The 18339-nt window shown below is 42.0% G+C and overlaps 2 protein-coding genes across 2 annotated transcripts; one reads left to right on the top strand and one right to left on the bottom strand.

Annotated features, from left to right (window-relative positions):
* Positions 1–2094: 2094 nt before the first annotated feature.
* Positions 2095–6489, bottom strand: LOC310785899 (cytochrome P450 2J2-like). The gene is made up of 9 exons (XM_083647066.1): positions 6252–6489; positions 5860–6022; positions 5156–5305; positions 4608–4768; positions 4333–4509; positions 3810–3951; positions 3500–3687; positions 3250–3391; positions 2095–2593 (listed from the first exon to the last, which is right to left on the bottom strand). The coding sequence occupies exons 1-9, from the start codon at positions 6432–6434 to the stop codon at positions 2418–2420; spliced, it is 1482 nt and encodes a 493-aa protein (XP_083503192.1). The 5' UTR covers positions 6435–6489; the 3' UTR covers positions 2095–2417.
* A 992-nt stretch (positions 6490–7481) lies between these two features.
* LOC310785896 (cytochrome P450 2J4-like) lies at positions 7482–17772 on the top strand. The gene is made up of 9 exons (XM_083647062.1): positions 7482–7818; positions 9567–9729; positions 9914–10063; positions 11201–11361; positions 15318–15494; positions 15762–15900; positions 16091–16278; positions 16426–16567; positions 16801–17772. The coding sequence occupies exons 1-9, from the start codon at positions 7618–7620 to the stop codon at positions 16974–16976; spliced, it is 1497 nt and encodes a 498-aa protein (XP_083503188.1). The 5' UTR covers positions 7482–7617; the 3' UTR covers positions 16977–17772.
* Positions 17773–18339: the final 567 nt, after the last annotated feature.

Raw genomic sequence — 18339 nt, 5'->3', positions numbered from 1 at the left:
TTAATATTTTACTAGTTTGTATAGCCTGCCACAAGGTTACACTATAGCCTACTGTATCTATTCTAGACTAGCCTACATGTGCTGGTGTTGATAAAAGAATGTAGTATTTTCATAGGTCCTTGTTGAACTGAATGCCTGATATGGCCTATTTTCTTCTTCTTTATTTTTAGATTGCTTTTCTTTTTCACATTTCTCTACAGCTCAAATTGCTTATGTAAGTAGAAGATGCATTTCCAGTTCCCTGATTTGCTGATGAGATAGTGGTGTAATTTGCATATTTGGGGGGCAGGTGCTCAAGTGGGGAAAAGTAAAAAATGTTGCCTAACTTTGCAGCGTTATTTAGCCCCCTTCACGACAAGCAGCATGACCTGGTTGGTACCAATGGATGCCTTATTAGGTCTTCTAGTTTCATGTGATGCAGTATCCTCACTCTAGAATTAGAAATGAGCCTCTGAGTCAAAAGGGCAGGTGCTTGAGCACCTCCTGGGGTCTATCTGTGTGCGTCCCTGGAAACATTGCATTGTTTGATCTCAGCTTTGAATGTTGTTGGACTTCAGTAATATTCTATTTTAGAGACGTTTTCATTCATCATTGTATTTGCTGGACGTTGCCCAGCAACATTATCAACATAAGTAACACCAAAAATAAAGTTGGTAGGCGATTATTAGTCTGTGATGACCACATGTCATGTGATCATGACATGTGATCTGGTGATGTGTTCATTGAACACATCACCAGATCTGGAGGCCTGGCAAAGACCATCCTGCAAGGCTGTACAAGGAGGCAGGAAACGGGGGAGACAAAAGAAAACATCCAAGAGTGGACTCACTTAAAACTGGGTGAAACAGTGTGAGCTGCCGAGGACAGAGAGAGATGGAGAGAGCTTGTCGACAGATTGTCTGTTGTGCCCCAATGGCCCTCCAGGGTTATGAGATAGGTGACGGTGGTGATCACAAGACAACAGTTCAAATGGCTGTATTTTCTTCAAATGTCAACATATCAACATGTGGCTTAGTAGAATGACATTTCGAACCTATAATTTAAAGTGGACTGATTAGTATCTCGTGATTTTACTGTTTACATGTTTTGTCTTTGTCCCAGACACATGCAGAACACGTTCATAAACATCAGCTAGATCTGGGCACCGGAGCAGAAAATAACTTGCCCTGTTGTCCACCATGTCTCTGTTATAAGGGTTGCACGACTTCAGATTTTTTTTCAAGTGGACTTTCCTACCAATAAAGTCGAGTCGTTGTCGATTAATCGTCGTAGTGCAGTGCCGGTAAAAAAAAAAAGGGGGAAAAGGGTAGTTTCGGTCAGTGAGTTGATGACAGCAGCTCGCGATGTGGGAGGAATGTAGCCTCAACACAATCATAATGGCTAGTGTTTACAGTCAGTTGAGGTTTTTGCACGTTTGCACACACTTTTGTCTGATTTGATTGGAAATATATAAATGCAAAAGATAAAACATTCCAGTATAGGCCTGTGTGATGTGATTCAGAGTTTGGACGTTAATCACTGTCAAAGTAAACAGTGTAAAATAAACATTGCGGAGTGCAGTTTGAGAAAACTGTGGGAATGAAAGGAGCTTAACTGGTCTATTGTATGAAGTTGAGTTGTATGGAAACATTTTGGTTTCCAAGACAACAAAAAACTATCTCTAAGAAACGGGGGAAACTCTCAGGGTAATAGTCTGTCACAAATCTACTTTTGTTCAATGGTTAAAGTCATTCATGTGTTGTGATGATGATTTTTTTTCTATATTATTTTCAAGTTGTTGTTTAAGCTATTGTAAACTATTGAATGGCAAAAGAGATTGGGGCAAAGAGAATTGAAGTAATGTTTGTCAAAACATTAAGACATGGTTTCAAACAGTCTTATTAGCCTGCAGAGCTAGTTACCCATCATTAAGCATCATTTAAAGGTGCAAAGTTTACAGGAGCGCCTACATGTTGGTGCAAAGTGTCATGTAATGCAAAGACATTATCAGTTTTATCCACAAAATGCAACTTTTATTGCATAATAAAAACAGACGATATGCTTTATTACAGCACTTTATTAGTTTCATTGCAGATATCATTAATTTAATGGAGGCTAATATACATTAACACAATCAATGACTGACAAATTCAAAAAATTACTTTTTTTATTGTATTGTTATTTGACCTTTATTGAACCAGTTCTCATTTACAGTGATGATGGCCTCAGCAAGAGTATATAAAATAAACACAGTCAACACAAACCAACACATACATAGAGCAAAACACTATGTACAAGAGAAGGTGAGTTATCGGGTATATTTTGTGGGAGTGTAAAGGGAGAAAGAGGTTATTATTTTTTAATACTTGTCAAAAGGTTAAGCATCTACATGTGCTGATGTCGATCATGGAAATTCACTGAGAAGTGGACAATCAGCTTCACCGAGGCAAGGCTAGCAATTTGAATTGCTCAGGGCAATAGGTAAAGCCCATCACACCCTCCAGGCTGGGCATTTCTCCAGGAACAGGGGCGATGGTGAAACGTTGGAGTAGACCGGCAAAGAAAAGGAACAGCTCAATTTTGGCCAGTTGCTCCCCGAGACACACACGCTTACCTGTGGAGAAAGAGACAACAGTAGCTAAGGTTTAGCACTTTCTTAAATATGTCTTGCTATCAGTAACTATTTAATTCTTAATCAGATTGTGTCAAGGGAGCAGGGTAGGAAATTAGCGGGGGCTCGGGGCAAAATCCCCATGAAAATAAATAAAAAATTGCCCTTGGAATTGGGATGATGGATTTTGTTCCTTATTTGCAAAGCGTGCCCAGATGTTGTTCCTTATTTGCAAAGCGTGCCCGGATTTTGTTCCTTATTTGCAAAGCGTGTCCGGATTTTGTTCTGTATTTGCAAAGTGTGCCTCGAAAATTGCCAGCTAGGCATCGGCAACTTCACAACCCTTGTCTCCTCCACTCTTTGGCCCCCTTCTCCTCTACTACTTACCTCAGTGACAGGCAGCACAAGCTAGCTGGCCATCTAGTTCACTAGCTAACACTAATGTGTTGTGTTTTTTAATACGCAGACAACGTTTGATAAAATTGCCCTGAAAATTATCCAAAATGCCCCACAAACATGTTATACAAGGGCAAGCAAAACAAGTTAATTTCCTACCCTGCTAGGGAGTAAGACAATCTAATTTCTAAATATGAACCAACATCATTCTTGGAAATTGAATAGTATGAGAACTGTTGAAAATGAAGTAGTATGGGATGGACCTGCAGAAAATGGTAAGAAGGCTTCTCGTCTGCGGAACCGGCCCTCTGAATCCAAGAAGTGTTCAGGGTTAAAAGTATCTGGAGTCTCCCACACATTCTTATCAAACAGCACAGATGAAAGGTTTGTCGTAATAGCTGTACCCTGGGAAAAGGGACATAATATGCTTGTGATAACAGTTGTATATTAATAGTTTGCTAATTTTATGGCTTCACAATTAGCCAGCAGTGAGTCTGGCTAAAAGTCCTTTACCTTGGGTATGAAGTATTGCCCCAGCATAGCGTCTTTACTGGCCATTTTGGGGAATCCCAGAGGGACAATATTTCCCATCCTTTGAGTCTCATGGATGACAGCGTCAGTGTAGGGCATTCTGGGTCTGTCGGCCATAGTGGGCTGACGGGACTGTCCAATCACTCCGTCTATCTCTGCCTGGACCTTCTCTGTGTGATGAAACCAAGCCAGAACAGTCATGTGATTTTATAAACTGCAGCTCATTGGGTGTGTTATACAGTTGAAATGCCACAAAAATGTGTATGTCAAAATGGAGGAGGATTTCACTCACTCTGTATCTCTGGGTAGTTCATCATGAACACCAGGGCCCAGCGTAAAGTGGTACCAGTGGTCTCTGTCCCAGCCTCAATCATGTCCAGAGTGCATATCGTCAGAGTATCTGTGTTGAAGCCGGCCTGAGGATCCTCTTTCCTCTGTCAATGAGACGGCAGAAAATAGTAATGTTATTATGCGGTGTTGTGTTATTATCAGCTACTTTATACATTCATCTATACAGTATGACATTTTTCATGCCGAATTTACCATTGGGGGAGAGCTCTCATGTAGACATCCCCCCCAAATATACCATGGTTACGCCCTTGTATACTTTAAGGTGTGGCTGTGGCATTTTGTTGTGTTATAACTTCCTTTTATATTGGGCATTTTTATTGCATTTGTGTTTTTTTTTTTTTTTTTTTTTTTTTACTGTAAACCCTGTATGCAAACCAAATTTCCCTTACAGGACAATCAAATTGACTTTGCAATGCATTGAGTTCCAGGGAGCTTCATATAAAATCTAGAAATATTTATTTGACCTTCTCCATCTCTGCCAGGTAGGTGTCTACATAATCACGGGGATCCTCTGGGTTCCACTCCTCCTGGTGCTTCTTTATTTGCTCCTGCAGGAAATCTGTGATCTTCTTGTAGTTGGAGTGGATGGTCTGGTGAGGTCCTGGCAGGTACTTCAGCAGATCCGGAAAGGCATCATAGAGCTGGTTCAGGGACAACAGTCAGATTAGTGACAGGCCAATGGTGCAGTGCGTTTTGTGATAATACAATTAATTATGTTAATTGATTTTGAATTGCCCACCTGAGCTCTAGCTGTTCCAGCGAGCATAACAGCCTCATTGTCCAACCGCAGAAGGTTTTGAAAGTTTTCGTCGCTGTAGTCAAAGCGTTGTCCAAAGACCACAGCGCAGATGACATTACCATTAGCATTGTTGATGGTGTAGTGGGGGTTGAATGCTCGTCCTGTTAATATAGTTAAATTCTATGAACTGATGATAGAAAATGTTTAGATATGATGGCACACTGTCGACACGCTTATGCATGTGTGTCTGGTGAGGTTATGACGAGTGAGTGATTTAATTATATTTAATTAACAAGGCCAATGGTGTGGGGAGAAATCACTGTTTTCCCACAGACTTTCATTAAAATCTCCAGATAACAAGATGGATGTATTCAACAAGTTGTATACTCCTAACAAGGGGACGCTACCCTGCATCCCCTGCAAATCACCCCATGGTCATAACAATTCTGTGCAGTATTATTATATGAACCAGGCAAAAGGATTGATGTTGGTTTACTGCATTTATTCACAGAACTAGCAGACTAGTCCATATAATCTGCTTACTGTACCTTGCTCTTCTTTGAAGGCCTCACAAAGGAAGGTGCTTTCCAGTTCAGTGTGTTTCTCCAGTGACTTCTTGCCTTCTCCAAAGTAGTGCAGGTGGGTGTGGGCAAACTTCCTCTGCATCTTCCATAGGTAACCGTTGCTTAAAGCTATGCCTGTGAATGCATCATTTCAACTCTTATTAACTAAGCAAATGGGGTCTCTGCAAAGATGGGATTGTTGCATAGTAGTCTGAATTTAAATCTGCAATATACTTGTCTTTATACTGTTTTATCGGCCGTACCAGCCGCTGGCTCATCTCGTTCTTAAGTTATTAGTGTTGTCTTATTTTATTTATCAGCCGCACCAGACGTATGCTCTTTTATATTGGCCCATCGTATGTCTAAATGTTGTTACATTCTGATTATTTATGACATTGTATGTATGGTTTGCACTTTATGTTTTTATGTTTCAAGCCTCTACGCCTTGCTGTAATCCAATTTGCCCTTTGGGACATTAATAAACTACTTGAACTTGAACTTTATCAGGGGGGGCGGGGGAGATATGATATCAGACTGAACTGTCAACTTGTTACACTCAGCCAAAACTCAACCCTCAGTGGAGTGGGTGGATTCAAACCCATGGCAACTTGAACACAGCAAAAATAAAAAAGCTTGTTTAAATGCTGGAGAAAGGAGCATGATTCAAGATAGTTGTGTCACTCACTCACCAATGCCTTTGAAGACAACATGAAAGAGAGGGACGATGGGTCGGTCAGCAAAACTATCCAGCTGGCTGACAAGGGCCTCTTTGACCATCTTGAATCCGGAAATAAACACCATCCTATTACCGCCTCTCCTCAAGCTGAACACTGGGCCATACTCCTCAGTGAGCTGGGTGGGAAGCCATGACAGGAAACAGGAAATGTTTGACAAATGAGAGTGAGACCCAATAATGCTTTAGTCTTCAAATATTCAGCATAATAGGCTAGAAAAAAAAAAAAATTTTGTAGGCTAAATTGTAACACTTGAAATTTAACAGCTTGGATTGAGTGAAATACATGAAATTGATATCCAATTAGCATTTGTTGTATGGTGGCGAAAGTGTTATTGTTAATCTGACCTTGTCAATGGTTCTGTAGTCTACTCCAGTGAAAATATTCCCTAGGAAAGGCACAGCCCAGGGTCCAGGTGGGAAGTTGTTCGGTGCCCAGTTTCTGACTACATCATTCACCAGTAACGCCACAAAAATGAACACCAGCCAACTTGTAAGGTCCATACACTCAAACAATCGCTGTAAAATCATGACGATAATGTTAAAAAGCCCTCTGGAAAAATCACAGTCTGAATGTGGTGGTCCAGGAGACCCTACCCCTGATGGAAAAGCTTTGTGAGAGGAGAGGAGGAGCCTGAATACCAGGCTTCAAAAAAACAACGGTTACGTAATAGTGTAGGGGAAAGTGGACAGAGCAAGTTCACATAAGTTCAAGCTCCGCCTCCACCGGAGCTTGAACTTGTGTGAACTTGCCTGGGTCCAGAGCAGAGTCCACATCGTTTGAATCCGCCCACGCCCACTCCACCGACTTAAATGGAGTGAAAGTCTGATATCAGGCTATGTGAACTCTTTTAGCAAATCGTATCATACATTTTAGGCATATTTGATTGTAAGATTTTGGCTTGTAGAAAATACGGAGCTAGTAAGTCACTGCCAGTGACCAGTGTTGGGCAAGTTACTTTCAAAATGTAATATACTACATATTAGTTACTTTCATTTCAAATTACTTTACAATATTACTGTCTGTGTAGAGTAACTCGTTAGGCTACTTAATTATTACACTACTTTTGCATTACTTTCACCAAAACAACAGCAGCAGCAGAATGACATTGCCCCTCAGGAACCATCCCAAAAAATAATTTAAACCGCCTTGAAGTCAGTGTAAACAATCCAAAATTCAAAATTGTATTATTTTCCTTTGTTATTGTCATCTATAATGGTTATTTGCATAAAAACACATGGTTTGATTAGGGAATGATTGTATCTTTTAAATAGGTGCTTTGATTAAAAAAATGTAACTCAATATGTAACTTGAGTTACTTGACAAAGTAACTGGTATAATATTAGCTACTGAAATCATAAGTAGCCTATAAGTTATATTACTGAGTTACTGCTAAAAGTAATAGTTAAGGCTACATGTAGGCTAATATGTTACTTTTGTAATGAGTTACCCCCAACACTGCCAGTGACTCACTGGGCATAAACAAAAATTGGCATATCAGCTCAGCACCCGCACCCCACCCGCCTTCTTCACCACTTTGACGTCTCTCCCCAGTCCCACTCCCCAGTCTCTGCAGAGATCTGCAGCATGAGGTAGCCTATCAGTAACTTTAGTGTATCAGCGTAGGCTACTCTCATCTGGAGTTGAGACTATAGTTGACTTGAGTCAATCAGCACTAAAATCGCAAACGCGCCCTGCTCTAGAAAAATACCAATGAAGACATTATATGACGTAATAGCCCTGGAATGGATGGACAGGTGGATTGTTTTGATATTTTTGTGTGTTTTCTTGTTGGTTGTTGATGTTTTGAAGAACAGAGCCCCGAGAAACTTTCCTCCTGGACCATGGTCTCTTCCTGTGATTGGCGACCTTCATCGCGTCAAACCCAGCCGAATACACCTGGACTTAACTAAGGTACGAATAACCTCGCGTCACCAGGCTCGTGGGCATGCGTTACGATACTTTCAGCAGGACCGTGTACCGGACGGTCAGTGTGTGACGTCCGTGTTGCTCAGTGCGACATAGCCTAGGGGAGACCAGGGACAGTTGTAACAAGGGACGGTTTGAATTCCTCAGAAACCAGTTTAGAGTGATCACACTCACTGCATGTTTTTGAGGTGTATGTACCTATTACACCTCATAAACATGCAGTATAACAGTCACTGTTTTGTGAGCTAAAACGTGTGTCAAATCAGCTGTCAAGCTAGTTCACTAGTTTGGTGATACTGGGACCTTCCCTGAACCAAGCCAGGCAGCTGGCTGCCAGCCTACATCTGACTGTCTGAAGGTCAGAAGGAAGCTGATTGACTGACAACCCTCAAAATTCTTGAGTGACATCACTGATGATGGCAGCACTCACTGATGTCATCTCTCACTGATGACATCACAATTGCTTGAGTGACATCACTCAGGAGGCTCACTGACTCACAACCCAATTATGTCATCAGTGGCTGGCAGCCAGCTGCCTGGCCTGGTCTTGCATGTACCTGTATGATTTGCATGTATAATTTGGTGTAATGTTTTATACCATGTTTTTATTTATTTCTGTTCTATGTTTACTCTATATTTTAGTAACATCAACCTGCCCCAGGGACTACAGATGTAAACGAGCCTCTTGCTATAATCTGGCATATTTACATTTGTTCTAAGTGTTCGCTAATATGCTCTGTCCCTGTCAAATAAACTAATAAACTAATAAAATAAAAAATAAAATTACTTTTTGCCAGAAGTCAGATGTTGCAACCAATCCCAACCATGGGGACAGGTGCAACACAAGTCAGGGATGGTTGCAACATGTTAAAGTACATAATTCTATATAATAACTCCTGATTGAAGAAATCCCTATGGGGGATTTCCTATCCTATTCTTCACTGACCACACCCTCTCATCATCTCAGGAGAGCGTCATCATATCATGGAGTCATACGCCAAAATTAATTTGCTGTATCATTAAAGCTTGTTATACTTTCTACTAGTCTCTCATTATTGAATGAATATCAGTGAAATACTGTCATTTATAGATTTATTATGCTATAACTTATTTGTTTTACTAATACCTGTGCTTAAATTAACCCAGTGGCATAATCTGCTTTATTTCAAGAAAGAAATGGCCAGTGGAAATTCTGATTGGCTGAGAGAGACAGAGAGAGGGAGGTGCTCACTCTCAAACATGATAACATTTCTAGATTATATTATTCCTATTGCTACTGTGTGTATGTCTTGTACTTAATAGAGAGTTTATAGTGATTTTTTTGTAGGCTACGTTCTGCCATTTTATCTCTTATAATATCACAACAATGTTTCTATAATATTCCTATGCTTGTAATTGAAGACGAAGGGATTCAAAATCCCATTATTTTGCTTCCCTTTTGCAGAGGGCAGTGGAAATTTCCAAAATTGCATAAGGTAAAACTAAAGCCAAAACAAATATCTTGTCAAAACCTGATGGAGGACAAACAATAGAAACACCTGGGCGTTAGCTTAAGATATTGTTCAAGCGTGATCTAAGAGGCAGTGGTGCCATTAAGATCCTATTTCATACCCGCACCCCTGCAGTGATGGAGAGAGATTAGGCTTTCCTAATTGTTGTTTGATCAAAAGCTCTAGAATGTGAACAGCCACTCAATGTTGGACCACAAATCCAATCTGCTGTTTCTCTCTCAGTTTGCAGAGAAATATGGAAACATCTTCAGCATTCGAATGTTTGGTGGAAGGATTGTGATCATCAACGGGTACAAGCTTGTGAGAGAAGCCCTGGTCCAAGGGGGGGATGATTACACAGATCGCCCTTTCATACCACTGTTTGATGCACTGGCTGGGAATAAAGGTACAGTAGTGTGTGTTGCATTTTGTTTGAAAAAGCTGCCAGTGATTGTACCTAAGTCTACTCAAGAGTACTGTTTTATATTAACCCCTCTTTCGTGCAATGAAGACGGATGAAAAACATAAACACTGTTGCATTTAGTCATTTCCAGTTGCTTTCAGTCTACACTGTTTTATGTTCCAAACAGGCTTAGTGTTTTCAAGTGGCCATCAGTGGAAGCAGCAGCGGAGGTTTGCTCTCCATACACTCAGGAACTTTGGTTTGGGCAAGAAGAACCTGGAACCATCCATCCAGCAGGAATGCCACTATCTGATTGAGGCCTTTGCCCATCAGCAAGGTAAATGTCAATTGCTTTTTAACAAACAATCTTCTTACCCAGCTATAGGGCAAATGTGTATATTACCTGGATATGTGATTGAGCCCAAGCCACCCATAGTTGAGTGTCCCAGGTATCCAAGTATACACATCCCTCTAAACACTTTCATTATCTATTTTGATGCAATATGATAAAAATCATATTAACCAGCTGGCTGCAACACAGTCTCCAAAATTGTTTGAAATAGTAACATTGGTCCACAGCGAAAAACGATACAATTTAATAATAACGTCTCTAAAATTGTTAAATGGTAATGTTTTTAGAGGGGTCGTTTTTATGGTCGTTTTTAGAGGGGCGAGAGTTTTGAGAGGGGTGGGAGAGAGGTTAGGTTTAGCCATGGGGGGTGGGAGAGGTTAGGTTTAGCCGTGGGGGGTGGGAGAGGTTAGGGTTAGGCGTGGGGGATGGGAGAGGTTAGGGTAAGGGGTTAGGGTTAGGCGTGGGGGGTGGGAGAGGGGCCCCCTGACCGGTGGGGTCTTCGGGCAGGGTGGGGACCCCCGAAGGGACCCCCCCCTCCCCCCCCCAAAAAAAACATGATAATTTAACAATTTTAGAGCCGTTATTGTTAAATCATAATGTTTTTCACTGTGGACAAATGTTATTATTTCACAATTTTCTGGAGACTGGGCTGGATGATAAATGACCTACAAAGCTACAGGAAGCTTCGCTAAGATAACTAGCAGGAGGGGTGCATCACTACGTTCTGCAGGCACAGGGCATCTATCAGGAACATGGCTGCAGGCACAGGGCATCTATCAGGAAGATGGCTGCAGGCACAGGGCATCTATCAGGAAGATGGCTGCAGGCACAGGGCATCTATCAGGAACATGGCTGCAGGCACAGGGCATCTATCAGGAACATGGCTGCAGGCACAGGGCATCTATCAGGAAGATGGCAAATAGGCGAATCTCCGAAAATGTTGCCGTGGTCCTTTACAGTAACATGGTGCTGGCCTGCTCGGCTAACATCATACATGGATGTGCGCCGGCTTGGCATAGATTTTAAAGTCATCCCCTTCTTCTCCTAATCTTTCCTTCTAAATGTCCAAAACATGTTCACAATGTTTGGGTCTCCTATCTGCATTACATCTATGTTTTTCAGGTGAGCCCTTCGATGCCCAGCTGCTGGTGAACAATGCTGTATCCAACGTCATCTGCTGCTTGGTGTTAGGGGATCGCTTTGAGTACAGTGACAAGCAGTTCCAGACTGTCCTTCAGCAATTCTCTGAGTTGGTGTACTTAGAAGGAAGCAACTGGGCAATGGTGAGCCTCCATGTTACATGGAAGGACAGGCATTATTCGTCTTAAAAAAAAAAAAATGTGATCAAGTAAATTATAATAATAATTAATTATAATAAAGGCCACACAAGGCTATATCCAGCCTGACCACAGAAACTGGCAATGAGCATTGAATGTGCGTGTGCGTGCGCGCATCCGTTTCCACCCATAGTCCAGGATCAATTCAACATAATTACAAGACATAAACTCCAAATGTTGAATGAAAGCAGGTAATTGTAGTTCAGATATGTGAGTCACTAGCGTGGGAACAGGACGAATCAGCGAACTCATGTTATTATTTGCTCTGGCAGATGCTTGCAGTTGTATACCAGTGTCCTCGCTTCCTCCTCTGATGACTCTGTAGTAGGTTGACCACATATGAGTTGAGAACCGACTCTCGCAGAGAGAGGGGCAGAGGGCAGCCACTTCAACGGCACAGTAGAATCAACCTGAAATCCTTTGTGTAATTTGAACAAACATACAACATTTAACCAGAAATACCTCACTTAGAGACAAGGGCGTCGTTTTGGTCTCAAAGTTGGTAGGGTCGAGGACGGCATGAGGGGAGCCTGTGTTTTGAGTGGTTTTTTTTTTAACCTTTTTTAGCCATATTTAGAGGAATATCTCATTTTAAATCAACATTAGGATTATACTGTTGTGATGCCATTATTCAGTATCTTCTCCTTTTCTCAATAACTTTCATGTCACCACCTGCTCAGCTCTCTCACAGCATGATTGAGAGAGATTAAAAGCAACACAGAGTAGGCTATCAGGGCTGAGAAGTGAAACGGCTTTCAATAAAAACAAGTTTGTCGATTCATTCATGTGCTGATGTACGGTCGTTTGAGAGTGAAAGTGCACTCAGTACTGCACATAATAGCGTTTCATTGCGACTTTTCATGGGCTGTTCTCACCATTACCATTGTACAATAACATGCTGATCACTGAGTATAAAAGCATCTGCCCCAGTGCAAGGTCCGCACGGTGACTCGCGGAGACTCGCAGAGCTCCACCCCACGGAGCTTGCTCGAGTATAATGAGCCCTTTAGCCGTGTTGTACTTATAAACGGCATCACAGTTCTTGCAATTAACAATGTCGTCTTTTAACTGGAAATGGTCCCACACAAAACTTCACTTCGCTCTTGTCATTTCCTCGTCTGGGCTGGGGCCTGGAGTGCTGAGCTGTTCTGACTCACCGCAGCCAGCCCAGTGAGACCACGCCCATAGCCCATTGGACTGGCACATTCAGTGGTGAAAAATGGGGGTAAATGTAACTTTGAACATAATGCAAACTAATTTCACTCAATAATGGTCGGGTCAATTCTATCCTATGGGGCGGCTGTGGCTCAGGAGATAGAGCGCGTCGTCCACTAACCAGAAGGTCGGTGGTTCGATCCCCGGCTCCTCCAGTCCGCATGTCGAAGTGTCCTTGGGCAAGACACTGAACCCCAAATTGCTCCCGATGGCTGTGCTAGCACCCTGCGTGGCAGCCAGCCGCCTTCGGTGTGTGAATGGGTGAATGTAGGCACATTGTAAAGCGCTTTGGATAAAAGCGCTATATAAATGCAGCCAATTTTACCATTTACCATTTATCCTTGCAAAATATGGGAAGACAATCTAAATGACCTATATAACTGCACTCCAAAGATAATGCAAATAAGGTTGCTTAAAAGTTGGTAGGGACAATTGGACACCCTGAAATCTTGGTTGTGACATGTCATAACCAACCCTACCCAAATCGACGCGCTTGCTTAGAGAGATGGGTTAGTGTAGCGGTAGATTCCCTGCCTACAACACGAGGGTCGCAGGTTTGCACCCCCGTGTTACCTCCGGCTTGGTCGGGCGTCCATACAGGCACGATTGGCTGCGGGTGGGAAGCCGGATTAGGGGTATGTCAAGTCAAGTCAAGTCAAGTTTATTTGTATAGCACATAATTCATACACAGAGGCAATTCAAAGTGCTTCACATAAAATGGTTGACAGGAAAATAAAAGAAGAGAATAAAATGGACATTTAAAAGCGCACAACAAAACTTAAAAAAAGAGCATAAAAAGTGCATTAAGCAACAGGCGCAGCAGTTGCAAAAAGAGCTAAAAACTTATAGAGGACTCATTGGGTTTGCATAATAGAATAAATCAGTTTATCTATATTGAGTCCCCCGTCATCATGACTACGGTATATAAGAAACATGACTACACACACATAAAACTCAAGTCTGGGTACGGTGTCCTCTTTTCCTCTGTGTCCTGGTCGCTGCACTAGTGCCTCCTCTGGTCGGTCGGGGCGCCTGTTCGGGGTGGAAGGGAACTGGTGGGAATAGTGTGATCCTCCCACGTGCTACGTTCTGCCGGTGAAGCTCCCTGCTGTCAAGTGAATAAAAGCGGCTGGCAACTGTGCATGTGTCGGAGGAAGCATGATGCTAGTCTACGGCTCTGCCCAGATCGGCAGAGGGGGTGGAGCAGCGACCGGGGCAGCAGGGGAAAAACTGGCCAAGTACAATTGGGGAGAAAATGGGGGGAAATCAAGAAAAAAGAGAGATGGGTTGGGGTGGACTGACAGACATTATCCAAGAGGTTGACTTTACGAACTTTACTGATCCATTTTCCACATGCACGCACGCACGCACGCGCACACACACACACACACACACACACACACACAGGGATGTGGAAAATGAACAATACCGAATATAGGCAACTATTTTGTCTGCCACCAGTTTATTGTTGTTTATTTGCACAAAGAAAAAATGAATAACAACAGATAGTACAAGTATCTTAATACAAAGAAAATTGTGCAGGTGATGGAAAGAAACCCGAAAGGGCTTATAGAGTCTCACGTCTCACCTTATTTAAAAACAAATTAAAGACTAATAATGAAAAAACAAAACAATCAAGACAATATATTTAAAACAATATAAAAGTAAAAAATATATATATATATATACAGAAAAAAAAAATATATATATATATATAATAAAAGAAGGAAAATAAAATAAAAGAAAAAGCAAACAGGTGCACCAGCGGGTAAACAAATGAAATCAATCAATAAGATACAGGGGTAAAGAAATCAGGTACTGTGCTCTTTTAAGAGAAGTTGTTTAAGTTTTTTTTTTTAAGTGGAAATGAGGAGTGACTACGGAGTGCAGCAGAAAGACTGTTCCACATGATTGGACCTCTGTATTTGATTGAGAATTGGCCAAGGTTAGTTCTGAAAAACTGACTGTGTAGAAGATCAGCAGATCTGGTGTGATAACAGTGAATAAGAGACCTACTAATAAAGAATCTGTCGAAAGAAATGGGAAGTAAATTATTGACAAATTGAAACACAAAAAGACATATCTGAAATCTATTAATGTCAAATATGTTTAACAGCTCCAGAGTTTGAAATAATGGGACAGTGTGAGCATTCCAGGGACAGTTCGTGATCAAACTAACCATTTTTTTTGTAATAGAAAAATGGGAGAAAGACTGGTTTTGTACGTGCTTACCCAGACTATATTTCCATAAGAAATGAAGGGATAAATCATAGAATAGTATAGGTCCATGAAGTTTTTCCTTGACAAGACATGTTTTGCTCTCCGTAAAATACCAGCAACTTTATTGGACACATAAGAGATGTGTTTTTTCCAATTAAGTTGATCATCAATGTTTACACCTAAAAAGTTAACAGTGATGTCAGAGTTCTTCATTGCAAATCTGTCACACGTTTGTGGCTTAAGGCTATGTTGAATCTGATCATCCTGTGTCCTAAAAGAATCAATAGAAGAAGGTTTGGGCAAGAAGAAGAAGGAATGAGTGGAGAGCAGCTACATGATATGAATCTATCTGATATTGTCAAGAATATGCAGCTTATTGGCCTCCATCTGTGTCTGTGTTCAATACTTTTCCCATGCTGTTAAGAAGCCTATCTGTCTGTCTGGGTAACTGTCTGTTTGCTCTGTAGATTTACAACATGCTGCCCTGGCTGATGAAGTGGCTCCCTGGACCTCACAAGAGGATATTTGTTCTGACGCATAAGCTGCTTGACTTTGTGAAAAATCGGATCAAAGAACACAGAGAAAGCTATGACCCCTCATCACCAAGAGACTACATTGACTGCTTCCTGTCAGAAATGGGAGAGGTGTGTGTGTGTGTGTGTGTGTGTGTGTGTGTGTGTGTGTGTGTGTGTGTGTGTGTGTGTGTGTGTGTGTGTGTGTGTGTGTGTGTGTGTGTGTGCGTGCGTGCGTGCGTGCGTGCGTGCGTGCGTTCGTGTGTGATAACATTTTGTTTGGTTGTCTTGGGCTTAAAATCTCATTAATTTGCCTTCTGTGTATTTTCTAATGAAATGGCTGTGAATGTTGTGAAGCCACTGATTCTGATTCTGGCAATTGCTTTGTTGTGTTGTCAGAAGGAGGATCTAGATTCTGGGTTTGATCTGGAGAATTTGTCTTTTTGCACCCTGGACCTGTTCATTGCTGGAACTGAGACCACCTCCACTACTCTACACTGGGGACTGCTATACATGATCTACTACCCACACATACAAGGTGTGTGTGTGTGTGTGTGTGTGTGTGTGTGTGTGTGTGTGTGTGTGTGTGTGTGTGCGTGGGTAGTGGGTGGCACCTTCTGGGTTGCTTGCATTCTTCAAGGATGTGGCTCTCATTAACATACTTTTCTCAGCAGCCATGTATGAGGGACACCTAATCAGAGCTTGTTTCCTGTTCCTTCTCTGTGCAGAGAAGGTCCAGGCTGAGATCGATACTGTCGTTGGTTCATCCAGGCAGCCCTCTGTGACCGACAGAGAAAACATGCCCTATACTGACGCAGTCATCCATGAGGTCCAGAGAATGGGAAACATCCTGCCTTTGAATTTGTCCCATATGACAACCAAGAACACCACGCTGGGCAAGTACACTATCCCAAAGGTAAATGAATTGCTGTACAGTATGTGACAAGGATTGTCATCTCTAGAGCAGTGGTTCCCAAACTGGGAACCACTAGGGGGAAGGACAAGGGAATGAAGGGGGGGACTTGGAAGTTGATTATATTTATTATGCTTGCTCTAAACTCAGGGCACCATGGTCCTGCCCATGCTGCACTCAGTTCTACATGATGAGACGATGTGGGAGACTCCACACTCTTTCAACCCTCAACACTTCCTGGACCAGGATGGCAAATTTAGGAAGAGAGAGGCCTTCCTTCCTTTTTCCGCCGGTGAGTAGTTAACCAAAAGTCAATTACATGCATGCTGTTTTAACCAAGTGATAATATTTACTCAATTCAGGTATACTGTATGGTGGATCCTTACTCTTAAAACAACTTCAATCATCGGGAACTTTTCAAATAAAATTATGTGGATTTGAACAAAGCTTGGCCACAAAATCTTGCATTTATAATGATGATCCTGGTTCTGAATCAAACTGAACTAGAGTATTATGTCTTCCCAGGTAAGCGTGCATGTCCTGGGGAACCACTGGCCAGGATGGAGTTATTCCTTTTCTTCACCTCCCTCCTTCAGAGGTTCTCATTCTCTGCACCCACTGGAGAGGAGCCCAGTCTGGACTTCAAGTTGGGAGCCACTCACTGCCCAAAACCTTATCGCCTCTGTGCCATACCAAGATAAACCACTCACTGCCCCAACCCACTTCGCCTGTGTGCCATACCAAGATAAGCCACTCACTGTCTCTGACCTGCTCTACCCTCTAATAATGATTAACCCCATGCTTAAAGTGTAACTAAACCCTAAAACATATTTCCCCCCAGCTTTAAACCAATGTATATAGCTTTTGAGTAGTGTTGCTGAAGGATTCTGGGCAAAATCTCCACATTAGAACACACTGTATAATTTTCATGCAGCGAGAGTGCCCTAGGCCTAGGGGTTTAAAACCTACCTTTGCAGTTCTGTCTGTCAATTGGCTGATCTTGGGTTCCGATGACATCACCAACTACCCCTTTGACACCCAGAGTCAGAGCGGGATGATAGGCCATGCATGAAGCAAATGAAGCCAATGTGGAAGCTACCCCAGGTTGAGACTCTTGATTCCAGGTCTGCCAGAATTCTGGGGGCTTACTTCCCCTTTAACAAAGAAATCAGACAAACGGTGCACTTCAAGCAGAATTTTATCATAACGTTAATTTTGTATTGCTCAAGACTGAGTGGCACTGTGCTTTGTCATGATAAACCATCTGTGCCCAAATCTTTGTGAAAAATCTAAGTAATCAACGTTGAAAATTGTATTTCTGTCAATTTACAATACAGAAGTTGTTTTCCACAGCAGTTACCCTATGTTATACCTTGAAAAGTTCCTGTGTAATCTGAATCACCATATTGTTTTAATGTGCTATAGTATAGCTATACAGCTATAGTCTAAGCAAAACATAATTTTGAAACATTTTACTTTCAATAAGCCTATCCAATAATCCTGTATACAATATGTAATAAAATCATTGAAACAAAATATTGTCAACCTTTTTTAAACAATTGAATTGAATTGAAACCTTTATTTATCCCTGAGGGGAGATTCAGGCGTCTAAAAACAGCAACAGCAGCAGGGGTTAAAAATACAGAGCAGACAGAAAATAGTAAGAGACAAATAAAAACAGATAAAAACAATACAAGAGAGAGACAGAGAGAGTGCATCATCTCCTCCGCCCAGCAGCGTTTAAGCTGCGTGAGAGAGACAGAGAAAGAGAGCGAGACAGAGAGAGAGAGAGAGAGAGAGAGAGTGCATTATCTCCTCCTCTCAGCAGCATTTAGAGCTGTGATGGAAACAGGAACGAAAGATGTTTTTCGTGGCCCTCGGAACCTTTAGTCGAAAGCCCGAGGGGAGCAGCACATACTCTGGGCGGAGAGGATGAGTATCGTCCATGCGAATGGACATGGCCTTTTTAAGCACCTGTTAAAAATGTGATCCAGGCTACTAAAATTTACTCCGGCTATTTTTGAGGCCGCTCTCACAATCCTCCCGAGGGAGTTCTTCCCTTGA

Source organism: Poromitra crassiceps (genome assembly GCF_964638095.1).
Source record: "Poromitra crassiceps genome assembly, chromosome: 12".
Lineage (NCBI taxonomy): Eukaryota > Metazoa > Chordata > Actinopteri > Beryciformes > Melamphaidae > Poromitra > Poromitra crassiceps.
The sequence above is the reverse complement of the archived record's forward strand: the minus strand, read 5'-3'. Positions and strand labels throughout refer to the sequence as shown.